General features: G+C 53.0%; 2 protein-coding genes across 2 annotated transcripts in view; one reads left to right on the top strand and one right to left on the bottom strand.

Annotated features, from left to right (window-relative positions):
* The window catches only part of LOC144604774 (endosome/lysosome-associated apoptosis and autophagy regulator family member 2-like), a 174,972-nt gene that overhangs the window by 87,105 nt on the left and 63,202 nt on the right, over window positions 1–24,665 (top strand). The window lies entirely within an intron of this gene.
* The window catches only part of LOC144605052 (FERM domain-containing protein 4B-like), a 36,177-nt gene that overhangs the window by 6,390 nt on the left and 5,122 nt on the right, over window positions 1–24,665 (bottom strand). The window contains exon 2 of the mRNA XM_078420094.1: window positions 12,754–12,819. Within this exon, the coding sequence (XP_078276220.1) occupies window positions 12,754–12,819 (66 nt within the window). The remainder of the gene's footprint in view (window positions 1–12,753; window positions 12,820–24,665) is intronic.

Raw genomic sequence — 24,665 nt, 5'->3', positions numbered from 1 at the left:
ATGCGCCCTGGGAAGCATTTTATCGGGATGAGTCACAGCTCGGTTTGGAAACAATACAATACGATGGAACTTTATTTATCCCAAGAGGAAAATTGATCTGCCAATCTACCATGGACCAGCTCCATCCAAGGCCACAAGAAATCGCAGAGAGTTGTGGACGCAGCCCACACCATCACACAAACCAACCTCCCTTCCACCGACTCCATCTCCACCTCACGCTGCCTCGGCAAGGTCAGCAGCATAATCAAGGACCAGTCTCACCCCGGCCACTCCCTCTTCTCCCCTCTCCCATCGGGCAAGAGGTACAGAAGTGTGAAAACGCACACCTCCAGATTCACGGACAGTTTCTTCCCGGCTGTTATCAGGCAACTGAACCATCCTACCACAACCAGAGAGCAGTGCTGAATAACCTCATTGGAGACCCTCGGACTATCTTTACACTTTCCCTTGGAGATGCACCTGGAAACAGGCCTTTCGGCCCATCTGACCAGCAGTCACCCCATATACTAGCACTATCCTGCACACCAGGGATAATTTTCCGAAAGTAATTAACCTACAAACCTGCACGTCTTTGGAGTGTGGGAGGAAACCGGAGCACCCGGAGAAAACCCACGCAGGTCATGGGGAGAACATGCAAACTCCGTACAGACAGCACCCGTAGTCAGGATGGAACCCGGGTCTCTGGCGCTGTGAGGCAGCAGCTCTACCCGCTGCGCTAACCTAATTATCTTTATTCTTTTTTTTTTCTTGGACTAAACGCTATTCCCTGTATCTGTGGTGCGGCACGGTGGCGCAGCGGTAGAGTTGCTGCCTTATAGCGAATGCAGCGCCGGAGACTCAGGTTCCATCCTGACTACGGGCCCTGTCTGTACGAAGTTTGTATGTTCTCCCTGTGACCTGCGTGGGTTTTCTCCGGGCGCTCCGGTTTCCTCCCACACTCCAAAGACGTGCGGGTTTTGCAGATTAATTGGCTTTGGTAAAATTGTAAATTGTCTCCAGTGTGTGTAGGATAGTGTTAGTGTGTGGGGACCGCTGGTCGGCACGGGCTCGGTGGGCTGAAGGGCCTGTTTCCGCGCTGTATCTCTAAAATTTAATGTCTAAAGACTCTCTAAGACAAAATGTTTTTACTTAGATAGCCTTGTGTTGTTGGAACTCTTCCTGCTCCAAGGCATTAAAGCAGGGTCTGCATGTTTTTAAGTTCACAAGTGATAAGAGGAGAATTAGGCCATTCGGCCCATCAAGTCTACTCCGCCATTCAATCATGACTGGTCTATCTCTCCCTCCAAACCCCATTCTCCTGCCTTCTCCCCATAACCCTTGACACCAGCACTAATCAAGAATTTTTGTATAACTGCTTGGTAAATCAAATTTCCCTGTACCACAGTACATGTGACTTAGGACCATTGAACCATTGAACCTGTCTATCTCCGCCTTAAAAATATCCACTAACTCGGCCTCCACAGCCGTCTGTGGCAATGAGTCCCACAGATTAGGAATAGATCGGGTAGATGAACAGGGTCTCTTGCCCAGAGTAGGGGAATCGAGGACCAGAGGACATAGGTTCAAGGTGAAGGGGAAAAGATTTAATAGGAATCTGAGAGGTAACATTTTCACACAGAGGGTGGTGGGTGTATGGAACAGGCTACCGGAGGAGGTAGTTGAGGCTGGGACTATCCCATCGTTTAAGAAACAGTTAGACAGGTACATGGATAGGACAGGTTTGGAGGGATATGGACCAAGTGCAGGCAGGTGGGACTAGTGTAGATGGGGCATGTTGGTCGGTGTGGGCAGGTGGGACTAGTGTAGATGGGGCATGTTGGTCAGTGTGGGCAGGTGGGACTAGTGTAGATGGGGCATGTTGGTCAGTGTGGGCAGGTGGGACTAGTGTAGATGGGGGCATGTTGGTCAGTGTGGGAAAGTTGGGCCGAAGGGCCTGTTTCCACACTGTATCACTCTATGACTCTATGACTCTAGATTCACCACCCTCTGAATAAATAAATTCCTCCTCATCTCCTTTCTAAAGACACGTCCTTTAATTCTGAGGCTGTGCCCTCTGGTCCTAGACTCTCCCACTAGTGGAAACATCTTCTCCACATCCACTCTATCCGGGCCTCCACAGCCGTCTGTGGCAATGAATCCCACACATTCACCACCCTCTGACCATCAGAAGAGATACTTGGGCGCAGGTTTACAGCGGGCTGCTGGGATTGTAGATTACAATCAGATCAACGCTGAAGTTATTAAACGGGAGAGCATGTTCAGAGGCCCAGAGGCCCAGAGGCCCAGAGGCCTACTCCTAATTAGCCACTAAATGGGAATTTTATCTTCTGCTGCCTTTTGTCAAATTTGGATTTCCTAATCTGTATGTTCATGTTAAACTGTGAACAAGAGAACAGATGACTAATCTCACCCGACACAGCCTGAGATACAGTCTCTCTGTGTTGAATAATTGGCTTCTTCTTCCTTGATTCATCAGGATGCAAAAAATAAATACTTGCCAATTCTGGTTGGTGATAAAATGTGGAGCAGTGTGAGCAGTTCTTCTCGCCCCCATTACAGGAAGGGTGTGGACACTTTGGAGAGGGAGCACAGGAGGTTTACCAGAAGGGTTGCCAACTTTCTAACTCTCAAATAAGGGACAAAAGGTGACCTCACCCAGCCAGCGGCCACGTGCTCCCGCTCCACCAATGGCGGCCGCCCGGCCCGGGAGGAGGGTTGCTACGTAAACTCCGTTAGGCGAACACACTTGGCCCCGCTCCCCGAACACACTCCGTTAGCCTACACTGTCCCAGCCTACAGCGGCCGGCGGGCCTTCAGTGTCCGGGCCTACAGTGTCCAGGCGTACAGCAGGCCGCGGGGCCTTCAGTGTCCGGGCCTACAGTGTCCGGGCCTTCAGTGTCCGGGCCTACAGTGTCCGGGCCTACAGTATCCAGGCCAACAGTGTCCGGGCCTTCAGTGTCCGGGCCTACAGTGTCCAGGCCAACAGTGTCCGGGCCTACAGTGTCCGGGCTTACAGTGTCCAGGCCAACAGTGTCCAGGCCTACAGCAGCCCGAGGGCCTACAGTGTCCGGGCCAACAGTGTCTAGGCCTACAGCGTCCGGGCCTACAGCGGCCCCCGGGCCTACAGCGTCTGGGCCTACAGTGTCCGGGCCAACAGTGTCCAGGCCTACAGCAGGCCGCGGGGCCTTCAGTGTCCGGGCCTACAGTGTCCGGGCCTTCAGTGTCCGGGCCTACAGTATCCAGGCCAACAGTGTCCGGGCCTTCAGTGTCCGGGCCTACAGTATCCAGGCCAACAGTGTCCGGGCCTTCAGTGTCCGGGCCTACAGTGTCCGGGCCTACAGCGCCCCCCCCCCCCCCGGGCCTAATATGGGACAAGGGAGGTCCCGTACGGAACAAACTAATTTAGCCCAAAATACCGGACGTCCCGGCTAATACGGGACAGTTGGCAGCCCTACTTACCAGAACGATGCCTGGATTAGAGGAGGTTTCGAAGACACAAAAAGCTGGAGTAATTTAGTAGGTCAGACAGCATCTCTGGAGAAAAGGAATGGGTAACGTTTTGGGTTAACCCTTATTAGTCGAGTCCTTATTGGCTCAGGGAGAGGTTAGAGAGAGTACAGAGAGGTTAGAGAGGGTACAGAGAGGTTAGAGAGGGTACAGAGAGGTTAGAGAGGGTACAGAGAGGTTAGAGAGGGTACAGAGAGGTTAGAGAGGGAACAGAGAGGTTAGAGAGGGTACAGAGAGGTTAGCCAGGATGCTGTCTGGATTAGAGGGTGTTAGCTCCAGGGAGAGGTTGGACAGGTCTACATGCTATCCAGAATATATCAGATAATACCATACCAACATACCAGCAAGACAAACTTGTGCAGTAGGGAGAGCAAAGGGATTTAGGTTTAAATTTTATTATTGTCACGTGTACCGAGGTACAGTGAAAAGCTTTGTTCTGCGTGCTATCCAATTAGATCAGATAATACTACACATAAATACAATCACAGATGCTGCCTGACCCGCTGAGTTACTCCAGCACTCTATAAAACGTCACCTATCTATTCCTTAGCAAAGGGGAAGATACAGAGTGCAGGATATAGTTCTCAGCATTGTAGCGCATCAGTTCCACAGACAAAGTCCAATGTCCGCAATGGGGTGGAGGTGAATCGGACAGTACCCCAGCTTATGGAAGGGCCGTTCAGAAGCCTGATAACAGAGGGGAAGAAGTTGTTCCTGAGTCTGGTGGTGCGCGCTTTCAAGCTTCTGCACCTTCTGCCGGACGGGAGCGGGGATGGGGAGTGACAGGGCCTGGGGCAGGGGCAGGGGGGAGTTGGGCAGAAGGCCTCTTTCCTTGCTGTGCCACTCATACTCGATGCAATAGGAAGATAGACACAGAGTGCTGGAGTAACTCAGCGGGTCAGGCAGCATCTGTGGAGAACATGGATAGGTGACGTTTCACAGGGTGCTGGAGTAACTCAGCGGGTCAGGCAGCATCTCTGGAGTGAAGGAATGGTTGACATTTCGGGTCGAGACCTTTTTTCAGACTAGGAAGGTCCAGTTCCCTGACAGAAGGTGTGGGTGAGACGCAGGATTGTATTTGCAGCAAATGGTGGCAATATTTCCAGCTATTACTGAAGCATTTGTAATTATGCAAATAACGTTAAATTATCACCATTTTCAGAAAGAAATTGTTCTGAGCAGAACCACTGTTTCTTAAGGATAAGAATTATCTTTTCAAAGGAAAACTTCTCTGTTAATTATTTTTCTCTCTATATGCAAATTGGATACACAATAGGTTTTGTGGAAAAGGTTTTATTTAAAGTGCACCAATTTCCTTTCTGCAAATCCTTCCACTTCCACAAAGATAGCCGGGCAATTGGATGCTCTTTTCATATTTAATTTACACTCAGAAAAACCTCAATACCCCCTCATATGGATCTTAATTTATCTTAACCAGCAGTTGCCCAGATACAACACGCGCAAGGAATGGCATTTGAGTTGGAGCCAATTATGGCAAATTATATTCTCAGCTCACAGCGCGCTGGCCTGGTCCAGTAACTCGAACGGCCAGACTACAGAGAGTGGTGGACACTGCCCGGCCCATCACACACTGACCTCCCCACCATCAAAGGTCCATCACACACTGACCTCCCACCATCAAAGGTCCATCACACACTGACCCCCCCACCATCAAAGGGATCTACAGGAGGCGTTGCCTCAAAAAGGCAGCCAGCATCATCAGAGACCCACACCACCCTGGCCACACTCTCACTGACCCACACCACCCTGGCCACACTCTCACTGACCCACACCACCCTGGCCACACTCTCACTGACCCACACCCCCCCCCACACTCTCACTGACCCACACCACCCTGGCCACACTCACTGACCCACACCACCCTGGCCACACTCACTGACCCACACCACCCTGGCCACACTCTCACTGACCCACACCACCCTGGCCACACTCTCACTGACCCACACCACCCTGGCCACACTCTCACTGACCCACACCACCCTGGCCACACTCTCACTGACCCACACCACCCTGGCCACACTCTCACTGACCCACACCACCCTGGCCACACTCTCACTGACCCACACCACCCTGGCCACACTCTCACTGACCCACACCACCCTGGCCACACTCTCATCTTGCTGCTACTATGGGGAAGAAGGTACAGGAGCCTGAAAACCGTGACTTCCAGGTTCAAGAACAGCTTCTTCCCAACAACCATCAGGCTGTTGAACGCTGCACAACACTGACCTCAGCAACTGTGATCTTCCATGGACCGTGTCTGTGGTTGCACTACCGACTTTGGGAGTTTTTGCACTAGTATTGTGGTTATTAATCAATTGAATTATTGTTCATTATATATTATCTATGTGTAATTGTGTTGGCAAGCCTGTTCTGCTGCTGCAAGTAATAGTTTCATTGCCTTGAGAGGAATAACTAGAGTCGATGTACAGACACTTGGACAGTTACATGGATAGGACAGGTTTGGAGGGATCTGGACCAAGCGCAGGCAGGTGGGACTAGTGTAGATGGGACAGACACAGAATGCTGGAGTAACTCAGCGGGTCAGGCAGCATCTGTAGAGAACATGGATAGGTGACGTTTCACAGAGTGCTGGAATAACTCAGTGGGTCAGGCAGCATCTGTGGAGAACATGGATAGGTGACGTTTCACAGAGTGCTGGAATAACTCAGCGGGTCAGGCAGCATCTGTGGGGAACCTTTTGGGCAGTTGATAAAGGGCTGCACGGTGGTGCAGCGGGTAGAGCTGCTGCCTCACAGCAACAGAGACCCGGGTTCCATCCTGACTACAGGCGCTGTCTGTACGGAGTTTGTACGTTCTCCCCGTGACCTGCGTGGGTTTTCTCCGGGTGCTCCGGTTTCCTCCCACACTCCAAAGACGTGCAGGTTTGTAGTGTAATTTGATAAAAGTATACATTTTCCTGGTGTGTGTAGGATAGTGCTAGTGTGCGGGGATCGCTGGTCAGCATGGACTCGGTGGGCCGAAGGGCCTGTTTCTAAACTAAACTAATTTATGAGAGGTAGTTCTAATGTTCAGGAGCCAAATTCGTTCTGCCTCCGTGACCTCAGGTAATTCATCCATGAATCATTTAAAGAGCAGTTCTTTGTGGATGTTCATAAGGTCATAAGTGATAGGAGCAGAATTAGGCCATTTGGCCCATCAAGTCAACTCTGCCATTCAATCATGGCTGATCTATCTCTCCCTCCTAACCCCATTCTCCTGCCTTCTCCCCATAACCGCTGACACCCGCACTGATCAAGAATCTATCTCTGCCTTAAAAATACCCACTGACTTGTGGCCTCCTCAGCCGTCTGTGGCAAAGAATCCCACAGATTCACCACCCTCTGGCTAAAGAAATTCCTCCTCATCTCCTTCCTAAAGGAAAGTCCTTTAATTCTGAGGCTGTGCCCTCTGGTCCTAGACTCTCCCACTAATGGAAACATCCTCTCTGTCCATGTTAAAGTACAACGTGCCTCTGTGTCGGGGGAGGACGGGGGATGGGGTGGTTGTAAAACATTGAGGTTCCCTGCTTGCTGTTCCCACTTTAAGGGAAACCAGATACACTCTCACAAACTGATTTGCAAACTGCTCTGGCAAAGCACAATGAATGGACTGACTGTGTGAATCCACCGCTGTGTAAAGGTGGTTGGTGAGACCACACTGGGAGACACAGCGAGCAGTTCTGGTCGCCGGCTATGGGTCGGATGTGCCGGAATGTTCAGACCCTGCTTCACACCAAAGACAGTCACAGAGTGCTGGAGTAACTCAGCGGGTCAGGCAGCATCTGTGGAGAACCTTTAAGGCAGTACATAAAGTCGGCGCGGTGGTACAGCGGGTAGAGCTGCTGCCTCACAGTGCCAGAGACCCGGGTTCCATCCTGACTACGGGTGCTGTCTGTACGGAGTTTGCACGTTCTCCCCGTGACCTGCGTGGGTTTTCTCCGGGCGCTCCGGTTTCCTCCCACACTCCAAAGACGTGCAGGGGTCACAGCTTAAGGATAAGGGGGAAGTCTTTTAGGACCGAGATGAGAACGTTTTTTTTCACACAGAGAGTGGTGAGTCTGTGGAATTCTCTGCCACAGAAGGTAGTTGAGGTCAGTTCATTGGCTATATTTAAGAGGGAGTAAGATGTGGCTCTTGTGGCTAAAGGGATCAGGGGGTATGGAGAGAAGGCAGGTACGGGATACTGAGCTGGATGATCAGCCATGATCATATTGAATGGTGGTGCAGGCTCGAAGGGCCGAATGGCCTACTCCTGCACCTATTTTCTATAATAATAATAATAATAATACATTTTATTTATATAGCGCTTTTCATATACTCAAAGACGCTTTACAGAGATTTTGAGAACATAGGGAAATGAATAAATAGATAAATAAGTAAATAAATAAATGAACAGAGAAAGGAGACAGTAGGTGAGGTGACCTTCAGTGGTTGAAGGCAGTACTGAACAGGTGAGACTTCAGTGATGTTTTGAATGTGGTGAGTGTGGAGGAGTCTCTAACGGTTTGGGGTAGTGAGTTCCATAGGGTGGGAGCAGCGATGGAGAAAGCCCTGTCCCCCCAGGATCTGAGTTTGGTCCGGATGTGGGGGGATAAGAGATTGGCAGCGGCAGAGCGGAGGGTGCAGGTGGGAGTGTGCCTGTGGAGGAGGTCGGTCAGGTAGGATGGGGCCAGGTTATGGAGGGCTTTGTAGGTTATGAGGAGGATTTTGTACTGGATTCTCTGGGGGATGGGGAGCCAGTGGAGTTTGTAAAGGACGGGGGTGATATGGTCACGGATCGAGGTGTGTGTGAGTAGACGGGCAGCGGAGTTTTGAATGTATTGAAGTTTATTGATGATTTTTGAGGGTGCGCCATAGAGGAGGCTGTTGCAGTAGTCCAGACGGGAGGTGATGAAGGCGTGGATGAGGGTTTCTGCAGCTGTGGAGGAGAGGGATGGACGGAGACGGGCAATGTTTTTGAGGTGGAAGAAGGCTGTCTTTGTGATGTGTTTGATGTGTTTGTCGAAGGAGAGGGTTTGATCAAGGATGATTCCAAGATTCCGGATGTGAGGTGAGGTGGATACTGGGAGACCATCAATGTTGAGGATGAAGTTTTGGGTGGATTTGGTGAGCGTTTTTGGACCAATGATGATGATTTCAGATTTATGTTTCTATGTTTCTATGTTTGTAGGTTAATTGGCTTTGGTGTCAGTGTAAATTGTCCCCAGTGTGTGTGGGATAGTGTTAGTGTGCAGGGATCGCTGGGCGGCGTGGACCCGGTGGGCCACAGCACCTGTATCCACACTGTATCTCTAAACGACACTAAACTAAACTAGAATCTATAAAATACCCGGGCAGAACTGTTAGTGACAGGCCAGGGTTGTTAATAACAGACAAAACCTGTAGCCCAGTCAGTTCTGGTAATAAAACAGCCCGCAGGGAAGAGAGGTTTGCAGGGAATCAACGAGACGGCATTCATGATCATAAGGGATAGGAGCAGAATGAGGCCATTCGGCCCATCAAGTCCACTCCGCCATTCAATCATGGCTGATCTATCTCTCCCTCTCAACCCCATTCTCCTGCCTTCTCCCCATAACCCCTGACACCCGCACTGATCAACAATCTATCTATCTCTGCCAAAAAAGTATCTACTGACTTGTGGCCTCCACAGCCGTCTGTGGCAAAGAATCTCACAGATTCACCACCCTCTGACTAAACCTCTTTCTAAAACGAAGCAGCAAACAGCAAGGTTGAAAGTCAAGCTGCCTTGACAGGTTGCCAGGAGAGAGAGAGAGAGAGAGAGAGAGACATCTACACTAGTCCCACCTGCCCACACCGACCAACATGCCCCATCTACACTAGTCCCACCCGCCCACACCGACCAACATGCCCCATCTACACTAGTCCCACCCGCCCACACCGACCAACATGCCCCATCTACACTAGTCCCACCCGCCCACACCGACCAACATGCCCCATCTACACTAGTCCCACCCGCCCACACCGACCAACATGCCCCATCTACACTAGTCCCACCCGCCCACACCGACCAACATGCCCCATCTACACTAGTCCCACCTGCCCACACCGACCAACATGCCCCATCTACACTAGTCCCACCTGCCCACACCGACCAACATGCCCCATCTACACTAGTCCCACCTGCCCACACCGACCAACATGCCCCATCTACACTAGTCCCACCTTCCCACACCGACCAACATGCCCCATCTACACTAGTCCCACCTGCCCACACCGACCAACATGCCCCATCTACACTAGTCCCACCTGCCCACACTGACCAACATGCCTCATCTACACTAGTCCCACCTGCCCACACCGACCAACATGCCCCATCTACGCTAGTCCCACCTGCCCACACCGACCAACATGCCCCATCTACACTAGTCTCCAAACCTGTCCTATCCATGTACCTGTCTAACTGTTTCTTAAACGTTGCGATAGTCCCAGCCTCAACTACCTCCTCCGGCAGCTCGTTCCACACACCCACCACCCTATGTGTGAGAAAGTTACCCCTCAAGTTCCCATTACATCTTTTCCCCTTCACCTTGAACCCATGTCCTCTGGCCCTCGATTCCCCTACTCTGGGCAAGAGACTCCGTGAGTCAAAGATATTTCATTTTCGATTTAAAATAGAAAACTGCTGTCTGTTTACATTTGGCCTCGAAGGCAAATCCAAGCGGTGGAGTGGAATCTGCAGTCATGCGTGTGTTGAAGTCCTGTCCACATGTGTGAAATAGAACACGGAGGGCGTGTTTCCATGCTGTATCTTTGTGGCATACATACATGTGCATTCAGGCACATACAAAAGTGCATGTGCTTTATTGCATGACATGAACATGTTTGTGTGCATTTGTGTGTGCACGTATGTGCGTGTCTTCATAGCTTCATGTATGTTTATATTCATACATGTTTATACATTTGCGTGTGTCTGCCCATGGTTACGTGCGTGTGAGAACACGCTTCCCCGCACACTTTACACTTTAGAGATACAGCGCGGAAACAGGCCCTTCGGCCCACCGGGTCCGTGCCGACCAGCGATCCCCACAGGCCCTTCGGCCCACCGGGTCCGTGCCGACCAGCGATCCCCACACACTAACACTATCCTACACACACTGGGGATAATTTACATTTATACCAAAGCCAATTAATCTACAAACCTGCACGTCTTTGGAGTGTGGGAGGAAACCGGAGCACCCGGAGAAAACCCACGCAGGTCACGGGGAGAACGTACAAACTCCGTACAGACAGCACCCGTAGTCAGGATGGAACCCGGGTCTCCGGCGCTGCATTACCTGATCTACACAGTGGCACAGCGGTGGAGTTGCTGCCTTGGTGGAGTTGGTATCTCTAAACAAACCTACACTAACATCACGTTCAGCATGGTCGTTGTGGGCCGAAGAGCCTGTGCTAAGCTAGAAACATAGATAATAGGTGCAGGAGTAGGCCATTCAGCCCTTCGAGCCAGCACCGCCATTCAATATGAAATTTCACAAAAGACAGTGGAGGCCAATTCACTGGATGTTTTCAAGTGAGAGTTAGATTTAGCTCTTAGGGCTAACGGAATCAAGGGATACGGGGAGAAAGCAGGAACGGGGTACTGATTGTGGATCATCAGCCGTGATCATATTGAACTCGAAGGGCCGAATGGCCTCCTCCTGCACCTATTTTCTCTGCTTCCATGTGATCATGGCTGATCATCCAAAATCAGTCCTCCGTCCCTGCTTTCCCCCCCCTGGCCCTTGATTCTCTCTGGGTGGGTGGGAGCCTGTCTTTGTGTTGTTCATGTGTCCATGTGTTTCACATGTTGTCTGGGTCAGAGAGCCAGCGGTCTGGAGCATAATCAGCCTCGTTCTGTCAAGGCCTGTCTCGTCACCAAGACCACAGCACTCCCACTCAGAATTAATGGACCTTCTTTTGGGAAGGAGATGAGAAGGAATTTCTTTAGCCAGAGGGCCGTGAATCTGTGGGATTCATTGCCACAGACGGCTGTGGAGGCCACAAGTCAGTGGGTATCTTTAAGGCTGAGATAGACAGATTCTTGATTAGTGCGGGTGTCAGGGGTTATGGGGAGAAGGCAGGAGAATGGGGCTCGGAGGGAGAGATAGATCAGCCACGATTGAATGGCTGAGTAGACTTGATGGGCCGAACGGCCTCATTCTGCTTCTATCACTTATGACCTTATGAGATCGCCCCACCTCAGTCCAACCGCACCAACACTCACGGTCGAACGCGGGGTGCAAAAGCCTTGAGATAGACAGAAACAGAGAGGCGCAGGCAGGTGGGACTAGTGTAGATGGGGCATGTTGGCCGGTGTGGGCAGGTGGGACTAGTGTAGATGGGGCATGTTGGTCGGTGTGGGCAGGTGGGACTAGTGTAGATGGGGCATGTTGGTCGGTGTGGGCAGGTGGGACTAGTGTAGATGGGGCATGTTGGTCGGTGTGGGTGGGTGGGACTAGTGTAGATGGGGCATGTTGGCCGGTGTGGGCAGGTGGGACTAGTGTAGATGGGGCATGTTGGGCTGAAGGGCCTGTTTCCACGCTGTACCACTCTGTGACTCTAACACAGAGAGAGACCGTCCATGGCACAGGCCACCCACTGTACAGACGCACAGTCAGTGCCCGCTGTGCACGTTCCCCACAGCGTGTTTGACCAGTGACAGCACCGATCACAGAGTCACACTTACAATGTGGACCGCTTGGTTACTCACCAATAGCAAATTCACATAGAGTCATAGAGTGAAACAGCGTGGAAACACAAGCCCAACTTGCCCACACCGGCCAACATGCCCCATCTACACTAGTCCCACCCGCCCACACCGACCAACATGTCCCATCTACACTAGTCCCACCCGCCCACACCGACCAACATGCCCCATCTACACTAGTCCCACTTGCCCACACCGACCAACATGCCCCATCTACACTAGTCCCACCTGCCTGCGTTTGGCCCACATCCCTCCAAACCTGTCCTATCCATGTACCTGTCTAAATGTTTCTTAAACGATGGGATAGTCCCAGCCTCAACTACCTCCTCCGGCAGCTTGAACCATGCACCCACCACCCTCTGTGTGAAAAAGTTACCCCTCAGATTCCTATTGAATCTTTTCCCCTTCACCTTGAACCTCTGTCCTCGATTCCCCTACTCTGGGCACGAGACTCCGTGCGCCAGTTTCCCAGCTGTGCGTCTCTGACTCTGAGCGTGACTGAGGTTGTCCACTCACCTGAACAAGAAGTTCCAGCTTCCTGTCGTCCAGAAGGTGTACCTGACACCGGCGACCTTCAGACATCTGCAAGAGAACGCAAACCTCCATGAGACACGACGTCAGCAAGTCCCCTCACACAGGCCCTCTGACCCCACTGCTGACCTCTGACCCCACTGCTGACCTCCGACCCCCATCGCTGACCTCAGACCCCATTGCTGACCTCTGACCCCCACTGCTGACCCCCACGACCCTCCGCATTAACACCAGGCTGTCAGGTTCAGCAACTCTCACCAACTTCTACAGATGCACACAGTCGGGTTACACACACACACCACACCACACTCCCCACCATTGTAGATGTGGCCCAGCCCATCACACACACCACACTCCCCACCATTGACTCCATCTACACTTCACGCTGCCTCGGGAGAGCAGCCAACATGATCAGAGACGTGTCCGTGTCCCACCCCGGTCATTCCTTCTATTTCCCGCTCCCGTCCGGCAGAAGGTGCAGAAGCTTGAAAGCGCGCACCACCAGACTCAGGGACAGCTTCTTCCCCTCTGTTATCAGGCTTCTGAACGGCCCTTCCATAAGCTAGGACACTGTCCGATTCACCTCTACCCATATGGAGTTTGTACGTTCTCCCCGTGACCTGCGTGGGTTTTCTCCGGGTGCTCCGGTTTCCTCCCACACTCCAAAAAACTTGCAGGTTTGCAGGCTGATTGGTTTTGGTAAAATTGTAAATTGTCCCCTCCCTCTTCTCCCCTCTCCCTCCCACTGACTCCATCTCCACCTCACGCTGCCTCGGCAAGGCCAGCAGCATCATCAAGGACCAGTCTCACCCCGGCCACTCCCTCTTCTCCCCTCTCCCATCGGGCAAGAGGTACAGAAGTGTGAAAACGCACACCTCCAGATTCAGGGACAGTTTCTTCCCGGCTGTTATCAGGCAACTGAACCATCCTACCACAACCAGAGAGCAGTGCTGAACTACTATCTACCTCATTGGTGACCCTCGGACTATCCTTGATCGGACTTTACTGGCTTTACCTTGCACTAAACGTTATTCCCTTATCATGTATCTGTTCACTGTGGACGGCTCGATTGTAATCATGTATTGTCTTTCCGCTGACTGGTTAGCGCGCAACAAAAGCTTTTCACTGTACCTCGGTACACGTGACAATAAACTAAACTGAAACTGAGCCCCAATGGCCAAACCAGCAACACCTGAATGTTACACACACTGGAGCAACGGCAAACTCCGTTGATCGTTCCGGAGCGGATCACTCGGGAATACGACCGTGATTGAACAACGGTTTATAAAGTATCCTGACAGATGCAGGTTGGTACCACGGGCAGTAGCTGAAGATTATAAAAAACACTTTGCTCCCATAACTATGGTTATCTGTACACAGGTAGACACAGAGTGCCAGAGTAACTCAGCGGGTCAGGCAGCATCTGTGGAGAACATGGATAGGTGACGTAAAAGAAAATAACTGCAGATGCTGGTACAAATCGATTTATTCACAAAATGCTGGAGTAACTCAGCAGGTCAGGCAGCATCTCGGGAGAGAAGGAATGGGTGCCCATCATCTCCGGCGATCTACCCCCCAGTGCCTCCAATCTCATAGTTCCCCAGCCCCGCACGGCCCGATTCTACCTCCTACCCAAAATCCACAAACACAACTGTCCCGGCAGACCCATTGTCTCTGCCTGCTCATGCCCCACCGAACTTATCTCTACCTACCTCGACTCCATCCTATCCCCCCTGGTTAAATCCCTCCCCACCTACGTCCAAGACACCTCACACGCTCTCCATCTCCTGGATAACTTCCGGTTCCCAGGCCCCCACTCCCTCATCTTCACCATGGATGTCCAGTCACTCTACACTTCCATCCCCCACAAGGATGGTCTCGAAGCCCTCCGTTTCTTCCTCGACCGTAGAACCAGCCAATCCCCATCGACCAACACTCTCCTCCGCTTAGCAGAGCTGGTTCTTACCCTCAACTACTTCTCCTTTGACTCCTCCCACTTCCTCCAAACCAGAGGCGTAGCTATGGGCACTCGCATGGGCCCTAGCTACGCCTGCCTCTTTGTCGGGTACGTCGAACAATCCCTGTTCCAGACGTACACTGGCCCCATCCCCGAACTCTACCTCCGCTACATCGACGACTGCATTGGTGCTACCTCTTACACCCATGCAGAACTCACTGACTTCATACACTTCACCTCCAATTTCCATCCTGCCCTTAAATATACCTGGACTATCTCTGACATCTCCCTCCCGTTTCTGGACCTCACCATCTCCGTCACAGGAGACAGACTAGTGACTGACATCTACTATAAACCCACTGACTCGCACAGCTATCTGGACTACACTTCTTCCCACCCGGTCCCCTGCAAAAAGTCTATCCCCTACTCCCAATTCCTCCGTCTACGCCGCATCTGCGCCCGGGATGAGGTGTTTCAGACTAGGGCTTCCGAGATGTCCTCGTTCTTCAGGAAACGGGGCTTCCCCTCCTCCATTATAGATGAGGCTCTCACTAGGGTCTCTTCTACATCCCGCAGCTCCGCTCTTGCTCCCCCTCCCCCCACTCGCAACAAGGACAGAATCCCTCTCGTTCTCACCTTCCACCCCACCAGCCAGCGGATCCAACATATCATCCACCAACATTTCCGTCACCTCCAACGGGACCCCACCACTGGCCATATCTTCCCATCCCCTCCCCTCTCTGCGTTCCGCAGAGACCGTTCCCTCCGTAACTCCCTGGTCCACTCGTCCCTTCCTACCCAAACCACCCCAACCCCGGGCACTTTCCCCTGCAACCGCACGAGATGCAACACCTGTCCCTTTACCTCCCCCCTCAACTCCATCCAAGGACCCAAACAGTCTTTCCAGGTGAGACAGAGGTTCACCTGCACCTCCTCCAACCTCATCTATTGCATCCGCTGCTCTAGATGTCAACTTATTTATATCGGCGAAACCAAGCGCAGGCTCGGCGATCGCTTCGCTGAACATCTGCGTTCGGTCCGCATTAACGCAACTGATCTCCCGGTGGCCCAGCACTTTAACTCCCCCTCCCATTCCCAGTCTGACCTTTCTGTCATGGGCCTCCTCCAGTGCCATAGTGAGGCCCACCGGAAATTGGAGGAACAGCACCTCATTTTTCGCCTGGGCAGTTTGCGGCCCAGTGGTATGAACGTCGACTTCTCCAACTTCAGATAGTTCCTCTGTCCCTCTCTTCCCCTCCTCCTTCCCAGATCTCCCTCTATCTTCCTGTCTCCACCTATATCCTTCCTTTGTCCCGCCCCCCTGACATCAGTCTGAAGAAGGGTCTCGACCCGAAACGTCACCCATTCCTTTTCCCCCGAGATGCTGCCTGACCTGCTGAGTTACTCCAGCACTTTGTGTCTACCTTCGATTTAAACCAGCATCTGCAGTTTTTTTCCCTGTAATCTTTACAAAGTTAGTTTAGAGATACTATGCTGGAACAGGCCCTTCTGCCCACTGAATCCGTGCCGACCCGCAATCCCTGTGCGTTTTTACACAGAGGGTGGTGGATGTATGGAACGAACTGTCGGAGGAGGTAGTTGACTATTGCGGGTACTATAACAACACTTAAAAGACGTTTGGACAAGTACATGGATAGGAAAGTTTTTAAGGAATATGGGCCAAATGCGGGCAGGTGGGACTCGTGTAGATGGGGCATGTTGGCTTTCTTTAGTAAAGGAGTCATTCAGCATGAAACAGGCCTAATTAGCATGGGCTAATTGGGCCGAAGGGCCTGTTTCATGCTGAATGACTCCTTTACTAAAGAAAGCCAACTTTGTCCCAACAACAATGGTTGCCGAGAGAAACCTTTAATTTCACATCCATCCCAGAGTAACTTTAGTCTTTACTTTAGAGTTTAGGGATATAGCGCAGAAACAGGCCCTTCGGCCCACCGAGTCCGTGCCGACCAGCGATCCCCGCACACTAACACTATCCTACACACACTGGGGACAATTTACAATTATACCAAGCCCATTAACCTATAAACCCGCACGTCTTTGGAGTGTGGGAGGAAACCGGAGCACCCGGAGAAAACCCACGCAGGTCACGGGGAGAACGTGCAAACCCCGTACAGACAGCGCCCGTAGTCAGGATGGAACCCGGGTCTCTGGCGCCGTGAGGCAGCAGCTCTACCCGCTGCGTCACCGTGACGCCACTAAGATAGGAATGTTGTACAGCAAGTAACACGGATTGTGTAGGAAGGAACTGCAGATGCTGGTTTAAACCGAAGACAGACACAAGATGCTGGAGTAACTCAGCGGGACAGGCAGCATCTCAGGAGAGAAGGAATGGGTGAGGTCTCGGCTCGACACCCTTCTTCAGACAGCTCAGTAACACAGATTGTTGCTTTGAGCTTCGGTGACTGGGCCTCAGTAACGTTGCCGTGGACAATCCACACCGCAGTGCAAATATATCACCAGCTACAGTCAAATAACCCGACTAAATATTTACTCAGCGCTTGTTGTAAAGTGTTCTGTCTGTGGCTGAACAGCATGTTTGTACAGAGAGGGTTGTGATACAGGAGGCAGCCAGCATCACCAGGCACCCCCACCACCCTGGCCACACTCTCATCTCATTGCTATCAGAGTGATACAGCGTGGAAACAGGCCCTTCGGCCCATCCTGCCCACACTGACCAACAATGTCCAGCTACACTAGTCCCACCTGCCCGCGCTTGGTCCATATCCCTCCAAACCTGTCCTATCCACGTTCCTGTCCAAATGTTTCTTAAACGTTGGGATAGTCCCAGCCTCAACTACCTCCTCCGGCAGCTCGTTCCATACACCCACCACCCTCTGTGTGGAAATGTTACATCTTAGATTGCTATTAAATCTTTCCCCCCCATCACCTTAAACCCGTGTCCTCTGGTCATCGATTCCACTAAGCTGGGTAAATGCCTATTCACCCCATCTATTCTTCTCATGGCTTTGTACACCTCTATATAAGGTTGCCAACTTCCCTACTCCCAAATACGGGACAAAGGGTGATGTCACTGCCCCGCGCCCCACGTGACCTCACCCAGCCAGCGCCCCCGCGCTCCCGGCCCGGGCGGCCGCCATTGGTGGAGCGGGAGCACGTGGGCGCTGGCTGGGTGAGGTCACGTGGGGCGCGGGGCGGTGACGTCACCCTTTGTCCCGTATTTGGGAGTGAGGAAGTTGGCAACCCTACTAATACGGGACAAGGGCGGTCCCGTACGGGACAGACTAACTTAGCCCAGAATACGGGACGTCCCGGCTAATACGGGACGGTTGGCAACCCGATTATAGAGGTGTACAAAACCAGGATGGGGGTGGATATTTGGAGCTTTGCATGGATTCATGGGCACTGAACCATTGGCAGGGTGCATGTGATTTAGTTTAGTTTAGAGACACAGCACGGAAACAGGCCCTTCGGCCCACTGAGTCCGTGCCGACCAGCGATCTCCCGCTCACACACTAGTTCCGTGTTATCCCACTTTCTCATCCACTCCCTGAACACCGGGGGGCAATTTACAGAGGGGCCGATTAACCCACAAACCCGCACGTCTTTGGGATGTGGGAGGAAACCGGAGCGCCCGGAGAAAACCTACGCAGGTCACGGGGAGAACGTGCAAACTCCACGCACGCACGCACGCACGCACGCACACACACACAGCGCCCGGGGTCAGGATGGAACGTGGGTCTCTGGCGCTGTGAGGCAGTGGTTCGACCCACCCGCTGCTACAAACCCGGTTAGATTTACATTCCTGAACGTGGCCCAGATTCACCTCAGGAGAAGCAAAATAACCTGCTGGCTACACAAAACATTCCCCGCGGCACTAACCTCCTGTCTGGGGATTACAAACTGCGGAATGTGCTGGAAGAAACTACTGACGCTGGTTTAAACCGAGGACAGACACAGAGTGCTGGAGTAACTCAGCGGGTCAGGCAGCATCTGTGGAGAACATGGATAGGTGACGTTTCACAGAGTGCTGGAGTAACTCAGCGGGTCAGGCAGCATCTCTGGAGAGAAGGAATGGGTGACGTTTCGGGTCTAGGCCCTTGTTCAGACTCTTAGGTTCGGGATAAGGGAGACAAGAGATATAGGCGATGATGTAGAGAGATAAAGACCAACGATTGAAAGATGTGCAAACTGCTGAACGTTTGCTGAGCTGAATCCCTGCCCCCCTGGAATCTTAGAGCACATTCTCAATGAACATTAACAGCAATCGAACACTGGAATTACACTGAGGAACAGTGAAAGCCCTGGACAGAGTGGATGTGGAGAGGATGTTTCCACTAGTGGGAGAGTCTAGGACCAGAGGGCACAGCCTCAGAATTAAAGGACGTTCCTTTAGGAAGGAGATGAGGAGGAATTTCTATATTCAGAGGGTGGTGAATCTGTAGGATTCATTGCCACAGACGGCTGTGGAGGCCACAAGTCAGTGCGTATTTTTAAGACAAGAGATAGATTCTTGATCAGTGCGGGTGTCAGGGGTTATGGGGAGAAGGCAGGAGAATGGGGTTAGGAGGGAGAGATAGATCAGCCATGATTGAATGGCGGAGTAGACTAGATGGGTGGAATGGCCTAATTCTGCTCCTATGACATGAAATTAAGGAGAGGAGCTGTAGACAAAGAAAATCTCAAAGGGTCCTGACCCAAAACGTCACCTATCCATGTTCTCCACAGATGCTGCCTGACCCGCTGAGTTACTCCAGCACTCTGTGAAACGTCACCTATCCATGTTCTCCACAGATGCTGCCTGACCCACTGAGTTACTCCAGCACTCTGTGAAACGTCACCTATCCATGTTCTCCACAGATACTGCCTGACCCGCTGAGTTACTCCAAGATTTTGTGTCTGTCTCCAGTTCCAACCAGCATCAGCAGTTCCCTCTGACACAAGTTAGTACGTTTTCCCATTAAAGCATCAAGCAGGAAGACAAAAAAAGGCTTTAAATCTGTTACCCGGGTACGATATTTCTTCAGTCACAAGGAACTGCAGATGCCTCGGCAAGGCCAGCAGCCCAGACCATCACACAAACCAACCTCCCTCCCATTGACTCCATCTACACCTCACGCTGCCTCGGCAAGGCCAGCAGCATCATCAAGGACCAGTCTCACCCCGGCCACTCCCTCTTCTCCCCTCTCCCATCGGGCAAGAGGTACAGAAGTGTGAAAACGCACACCTCCAGATTCAGGGACAGTTTCTTCCCGGCTGTTATCAGGCAACTGAACCATCCTACCACAACCAGAGAGCAGTGCTGAACTACTATCTACCTCATTGGTGACCCTCGGACTATCCTTGATCGGACTTTACTGGCTTTACCTTGCACTAAACGTTATTCCCTTTATCATGTATCTGTTCACTGTGGACGGCTCGATTGTAATCATGTATTGTCTTTCCACTGACTGGTTAGCGCGCAACAAAAGCTTATCACTGTACGTGACAATCCGCCGTGATCACATTGAATGGCGGTCGGTGCTGGCTCGAAGAGCTGAATGGCCTCCTCCTGCACCTATTTTCTGTGTTAATAAACTAAACTGAACTGGAATCTTGAGCAAAACATTGCTTTGATTCTTTTAATTTCAACCGCACTGGAGAGAGACACAGACGTCCCGCTGAGATGTTCCTTTGCACTGCTGCAGATAGAATACAGATCTCTACAATACGTGTTTAACATTCCCTTCACTGTCGAGCCTTCTGTGTAGTTACTGTGAGCTGCCTGTGTGTGTGTGTGTTGTTGCAGCCTGAGCGAGACAGCTTTGCACACTTTAGCTGCTCTTTAAGAGGGATATTTAAGAGCTCCCTGTCACACAGTGATTCACCCACCGGCTAATACATTCAGGTCACACAACGAGCAGTGAAACAAGGGCCTAGCTTTACAGCCCACCCCCCACATCCCACAGCTCACCCCACCCTCCACACCTCACCCCCACACCCCACCCCCACACCCCACCTCCACACCCCACCCCCACACCCCACCCCCACCTCACCCCCACACCCCACCCCCACACCCCACCCTCACCCCCACACCCCACCCCCCACCCCACCCCCACACCCCACCTCCACACCTCACCCCCACACCCCCACCCTCCACACCTCACCCCCACACCCCACACACCCCCCACTAACCACCCCCCACATCCCCACGTCCCACCCCACCCCCCACATCCCACCCCCCCACATCCCACCCCCCCACGTCCCCAGTCTATGGAATCCTGCACAACGCTCCAGCCCGGAGAAATGGGAATACTGAGGGGGGTGTTAGCACCAGCACACACACACACACACACCCACACACACACACACCCCCACACACCCACCCCACACACACACACACCCACACACACACACCCACACACACACCCACACACACACACACCCACACACACCCACACACACACACACACACACCCCCACACACCCACCCCACACACACACACACACACACACCTACACACACACATACACACATACACACCCACCCCACACACATACACACACACACCCACCCCACACACACCCACCCCACACACCCACACACACCCATACACACCCACCCCGATACACACACACAGGGTACCAGAGGTTCGGGGGGGGGGGGGGGCGGTGTCTGGGGGGGCTACAGCGGTCTATATTGCGTTCACTCACGTACCGCGGGAGTTACACCGGCCGTGATGGGGACGAGTGACGAGCCGCGGGGACCGGCGATCACGGCCGTGAACACGGACACTGACAGCACATACATGTACACACAACACAATGCACACACAGCACAGCGCAGGGGGAGGGGAGCTGGCACATAGAGAGCGCAGGGGGGGGGGAGAGGGGGAGGGGGAGAGGGGGAGGGGGAGAGGGAGAGGGAGAGAGAGAGAGAAGGGGGGGAGGGAGAGAGAGGGAGAGAGAGAGAGAAGGGGGGGAGGGAGAGAGAGAGAGAGAGAATGAGTGTGAAAGAGAGAGAGGATGAGTGAGAGAGAGAAAGGGAGGGAGAGAGAGAGAGAGGGGAGGGGGAGGAAGAGAGAGGGGAGGAGCGAAGGAGAGAGAGAGAAAGGGAGAGAGAGAGAGAGGGAGAGAATGAGTGAGAGCGAGAGGGGGAGGGAGAGAGTGAGTGAGAGAGGAGAGGGAGAGAAATAGGGACAGAGAGAGTGTGGGGCGGGGGGCTGGGAGGGGAGAGGGTGGGGCGGTGGAGAGGCAGTGTGGGGCGGGGGGCTTGGAGGGGAGAGGGTCCTGGGGGATGAGGAGCTGTGCCCACAGACGGGCCGTGTTGAGCGGGGCGGGGGGAGCAGGGGGGGGGGGGGGTCTCGGGCCGACACACACGGGACGGGTTTAACCCGGGTTACAGGACATCAACACGACAGACTGAGGAGCTGGAACAGCCCACCCCCGACCCTGACCCCAACCCTGACCCTGACCCCTCCACACTGACCCCGACCCCTCGACCCTGACCCCTGACTCTGACCCCGACCTAGGGCGCTCCGCGGGTCACCGTATCATAAGGTCATAAGTGATAGGAGCAGAATTAGGCCATTCAGCCCATCTAGTCTAGTCCGCCATTCAATCATGGCTGATCTATCTCTCCCTCCTAACCCCATTCTCCTGCCTTCTCCCCATAACCCCTGACACCCGCACTGATCAAGGATCGGTCCATCTCTGCCTTGAAGATACCCACTGACTTGTAACCTCCACAGCCGTCTGTGGCAACAAGTGACAAGCCAGCGAGCGGAGATCGATGAGCAACCCACCGATAGTTTAGTTTAGAGATACAGCGCGGAAACAGGCCCTTCGGCCCACCGGGTCCGCGCCGCCCAGCGATCCCCGCACACTAACACTATCCTACACACACTGGGGACAAGTTACATTTATGCCGAAGCCAATTAACCTACAAACCTGCACGTCTTTGGAGTGTGGGAGGAGACCGGAGCGCCCTGAGAAAACCCACGCAGGTCACGGGGAGAACGTACAAACTCCGTACAGACAGCGCCCGTAGTCGGGATGGAACCCGGGTCTCTGGCGCTGTGAGGCAGCAGCTCTACCATTCACCGACAGACCCACGGCGTCTGGAATCTGTCCTTGAAGCGATCCTCACTTCTGCCCAAGATAGTCATGGCCATTCGGCCCACCATGGCCATTCGGCCCACCATGGCCATTCGGCCCACCCATGGCCATTCGGCCCACCATGTCCATGCCGATCAATGGGCACATCTGGATCAAGCTCTCTGGAGTGAGGAGATTTGGTACGTTGCCAAATGTACCTTGACCATCTACTGTGGGCGGCGCGGTGGCGCAGCGGGTAGAGCTGCTGCCTCACAGCGCTGGAGACCCGGGTTCCATCCCGACTACGGACGCTGTCTGTACGGAGTTTGTACGTTCTCCCCGTGACCTGCGTGGGTTTTCTCCGGGTGCTCCGGTTTCCTCCCACACTCCAAAGACGTGCAGGTTTGTAGGTTAATTGGCTTGGTGTAAATGTAAATTGTCCCTAGTGTGTGTGTGTAGGATAGTGCTGGTGTGCAGGGATCGCTGGTCGGCGCGGACCCGGTGGGCCGAAGGGCCTGTTTCTGTGTTGTATCTCTAAAATAAACTAAAACTAAAGGTGTCCAGTAGAGAGCAGACGGACTGGTTGCATCACGGCCTGGTTCAGCAACAAACGCCCAGGGTCGAAGGGGACCACAGAGAGTGGTGGACACTGCCTGGCCCATCACACACTGACCTCCCCACCATCAAAGGGATCTACAGGAGGTGCTGCCTCAAAATGGCAGCCAGCATCATCAGAGACCCACACCACCCTGGCCACACTCTCACTGACCCACACCACCCTGGCCACACTCTCACTGACCCACACCACCCTGGCCACACTCTCACTGACCCACACCACCCTGGCCACACTCTCACTGACCCACACCACCCTGGCCACACTCTCACTGACCCACACCACCCTGGCCACACTCTCACTGACCCACACCACCCTGGCCACACTCTCACTGACCCACACCACCCTGGCCACACTCTCACTGACCCACACCACCCTGGCCACACTCTCACTGACCCACACCACCCTGGCCACACTCTCACTGACCCACACCACCCTGGCCACACTCTCACTGACCCACACCACCCTGGACACACTCTCACTGACCCACACCACCCTGGCCCATCACACACTGACCCACACCACCCTGGCCACACTCTCATCTCGCTGCTACCATGGGGGAGAAGGTACAGGAGCCTGAAAACCGTGACCTCCAGGTTCAAGAACAGCTTCTTCCCAGCAACCATCAGGCTGTTGAACGCTGCACAACACTGACCTCAGCAGCTGTGATCTTCTACGGACCGTGTCTGTGGTTACACGACCGACCAGGTTTTATTGCGCTAGTATTGTGCACATACCAGATTGTGCACATTCCAGATTTGCAGCTTCCTATTTTTTTAAACTTATTCTCTATTATATCGGTGCATTGCAAATATGCGATACACACGTATAATAAACCTCCCAGCGCCAGAGGCCTGTGTTTGATTCTGTCTCCGGGCACTGTCTGTGTGGAGTTTGTACGTTCTCCCTGGGACCGCGTGGGTTTCCTCCGGGTGCTCCGGTTTCCTCCCACATCACAAAGACGTGTGGGTTTGTGTCTGTGTATCCGTGTGTAACTGTGTGAGTGCATGTATCTATGTGTGTGTGTGTGCGTGTATCTATGTGTGTGTACGTGTGTGTGTGCGTGTTTGTGCATGTGTGTGTGTGTGTACGTGTGTGTGTGCGAGTGTGTGTGCGTGTGTATGTGTGCGTGTATCTATGTGCGTGTGCGTGCGTGTATCTATGTGTGTGTGTGTGTGCGCGCGCGCTTGTGTGTGTGTGTGTGTGCGTGTATCTATGTGTGTGTGTGTGTGTGTGTGCGTGTATCTATGTGTGTGTGTGTGTGTGTGTGTG

This window comes from Rhinoraja longicauda, chromosome 23, assembly GCF_053455715.1.
Source record: "Rhinoraja longicauda isolate Sanriku21f chromosome 23, sRhiLon1.1, whole genome shotgun sequence".
Lineage (NCBI taxonomy): Eukaryota > Metazoa > Chordata > Chondrichthyes > Rajiformes > Arhynchobatidae > Rhinoraja > Rhinoraja longicauda.
The sequence above is the reverse complement of the archived record's forward strand: the minus strand, read 5'-3'. Positions and strand labels throughout refer to the sequence as shown.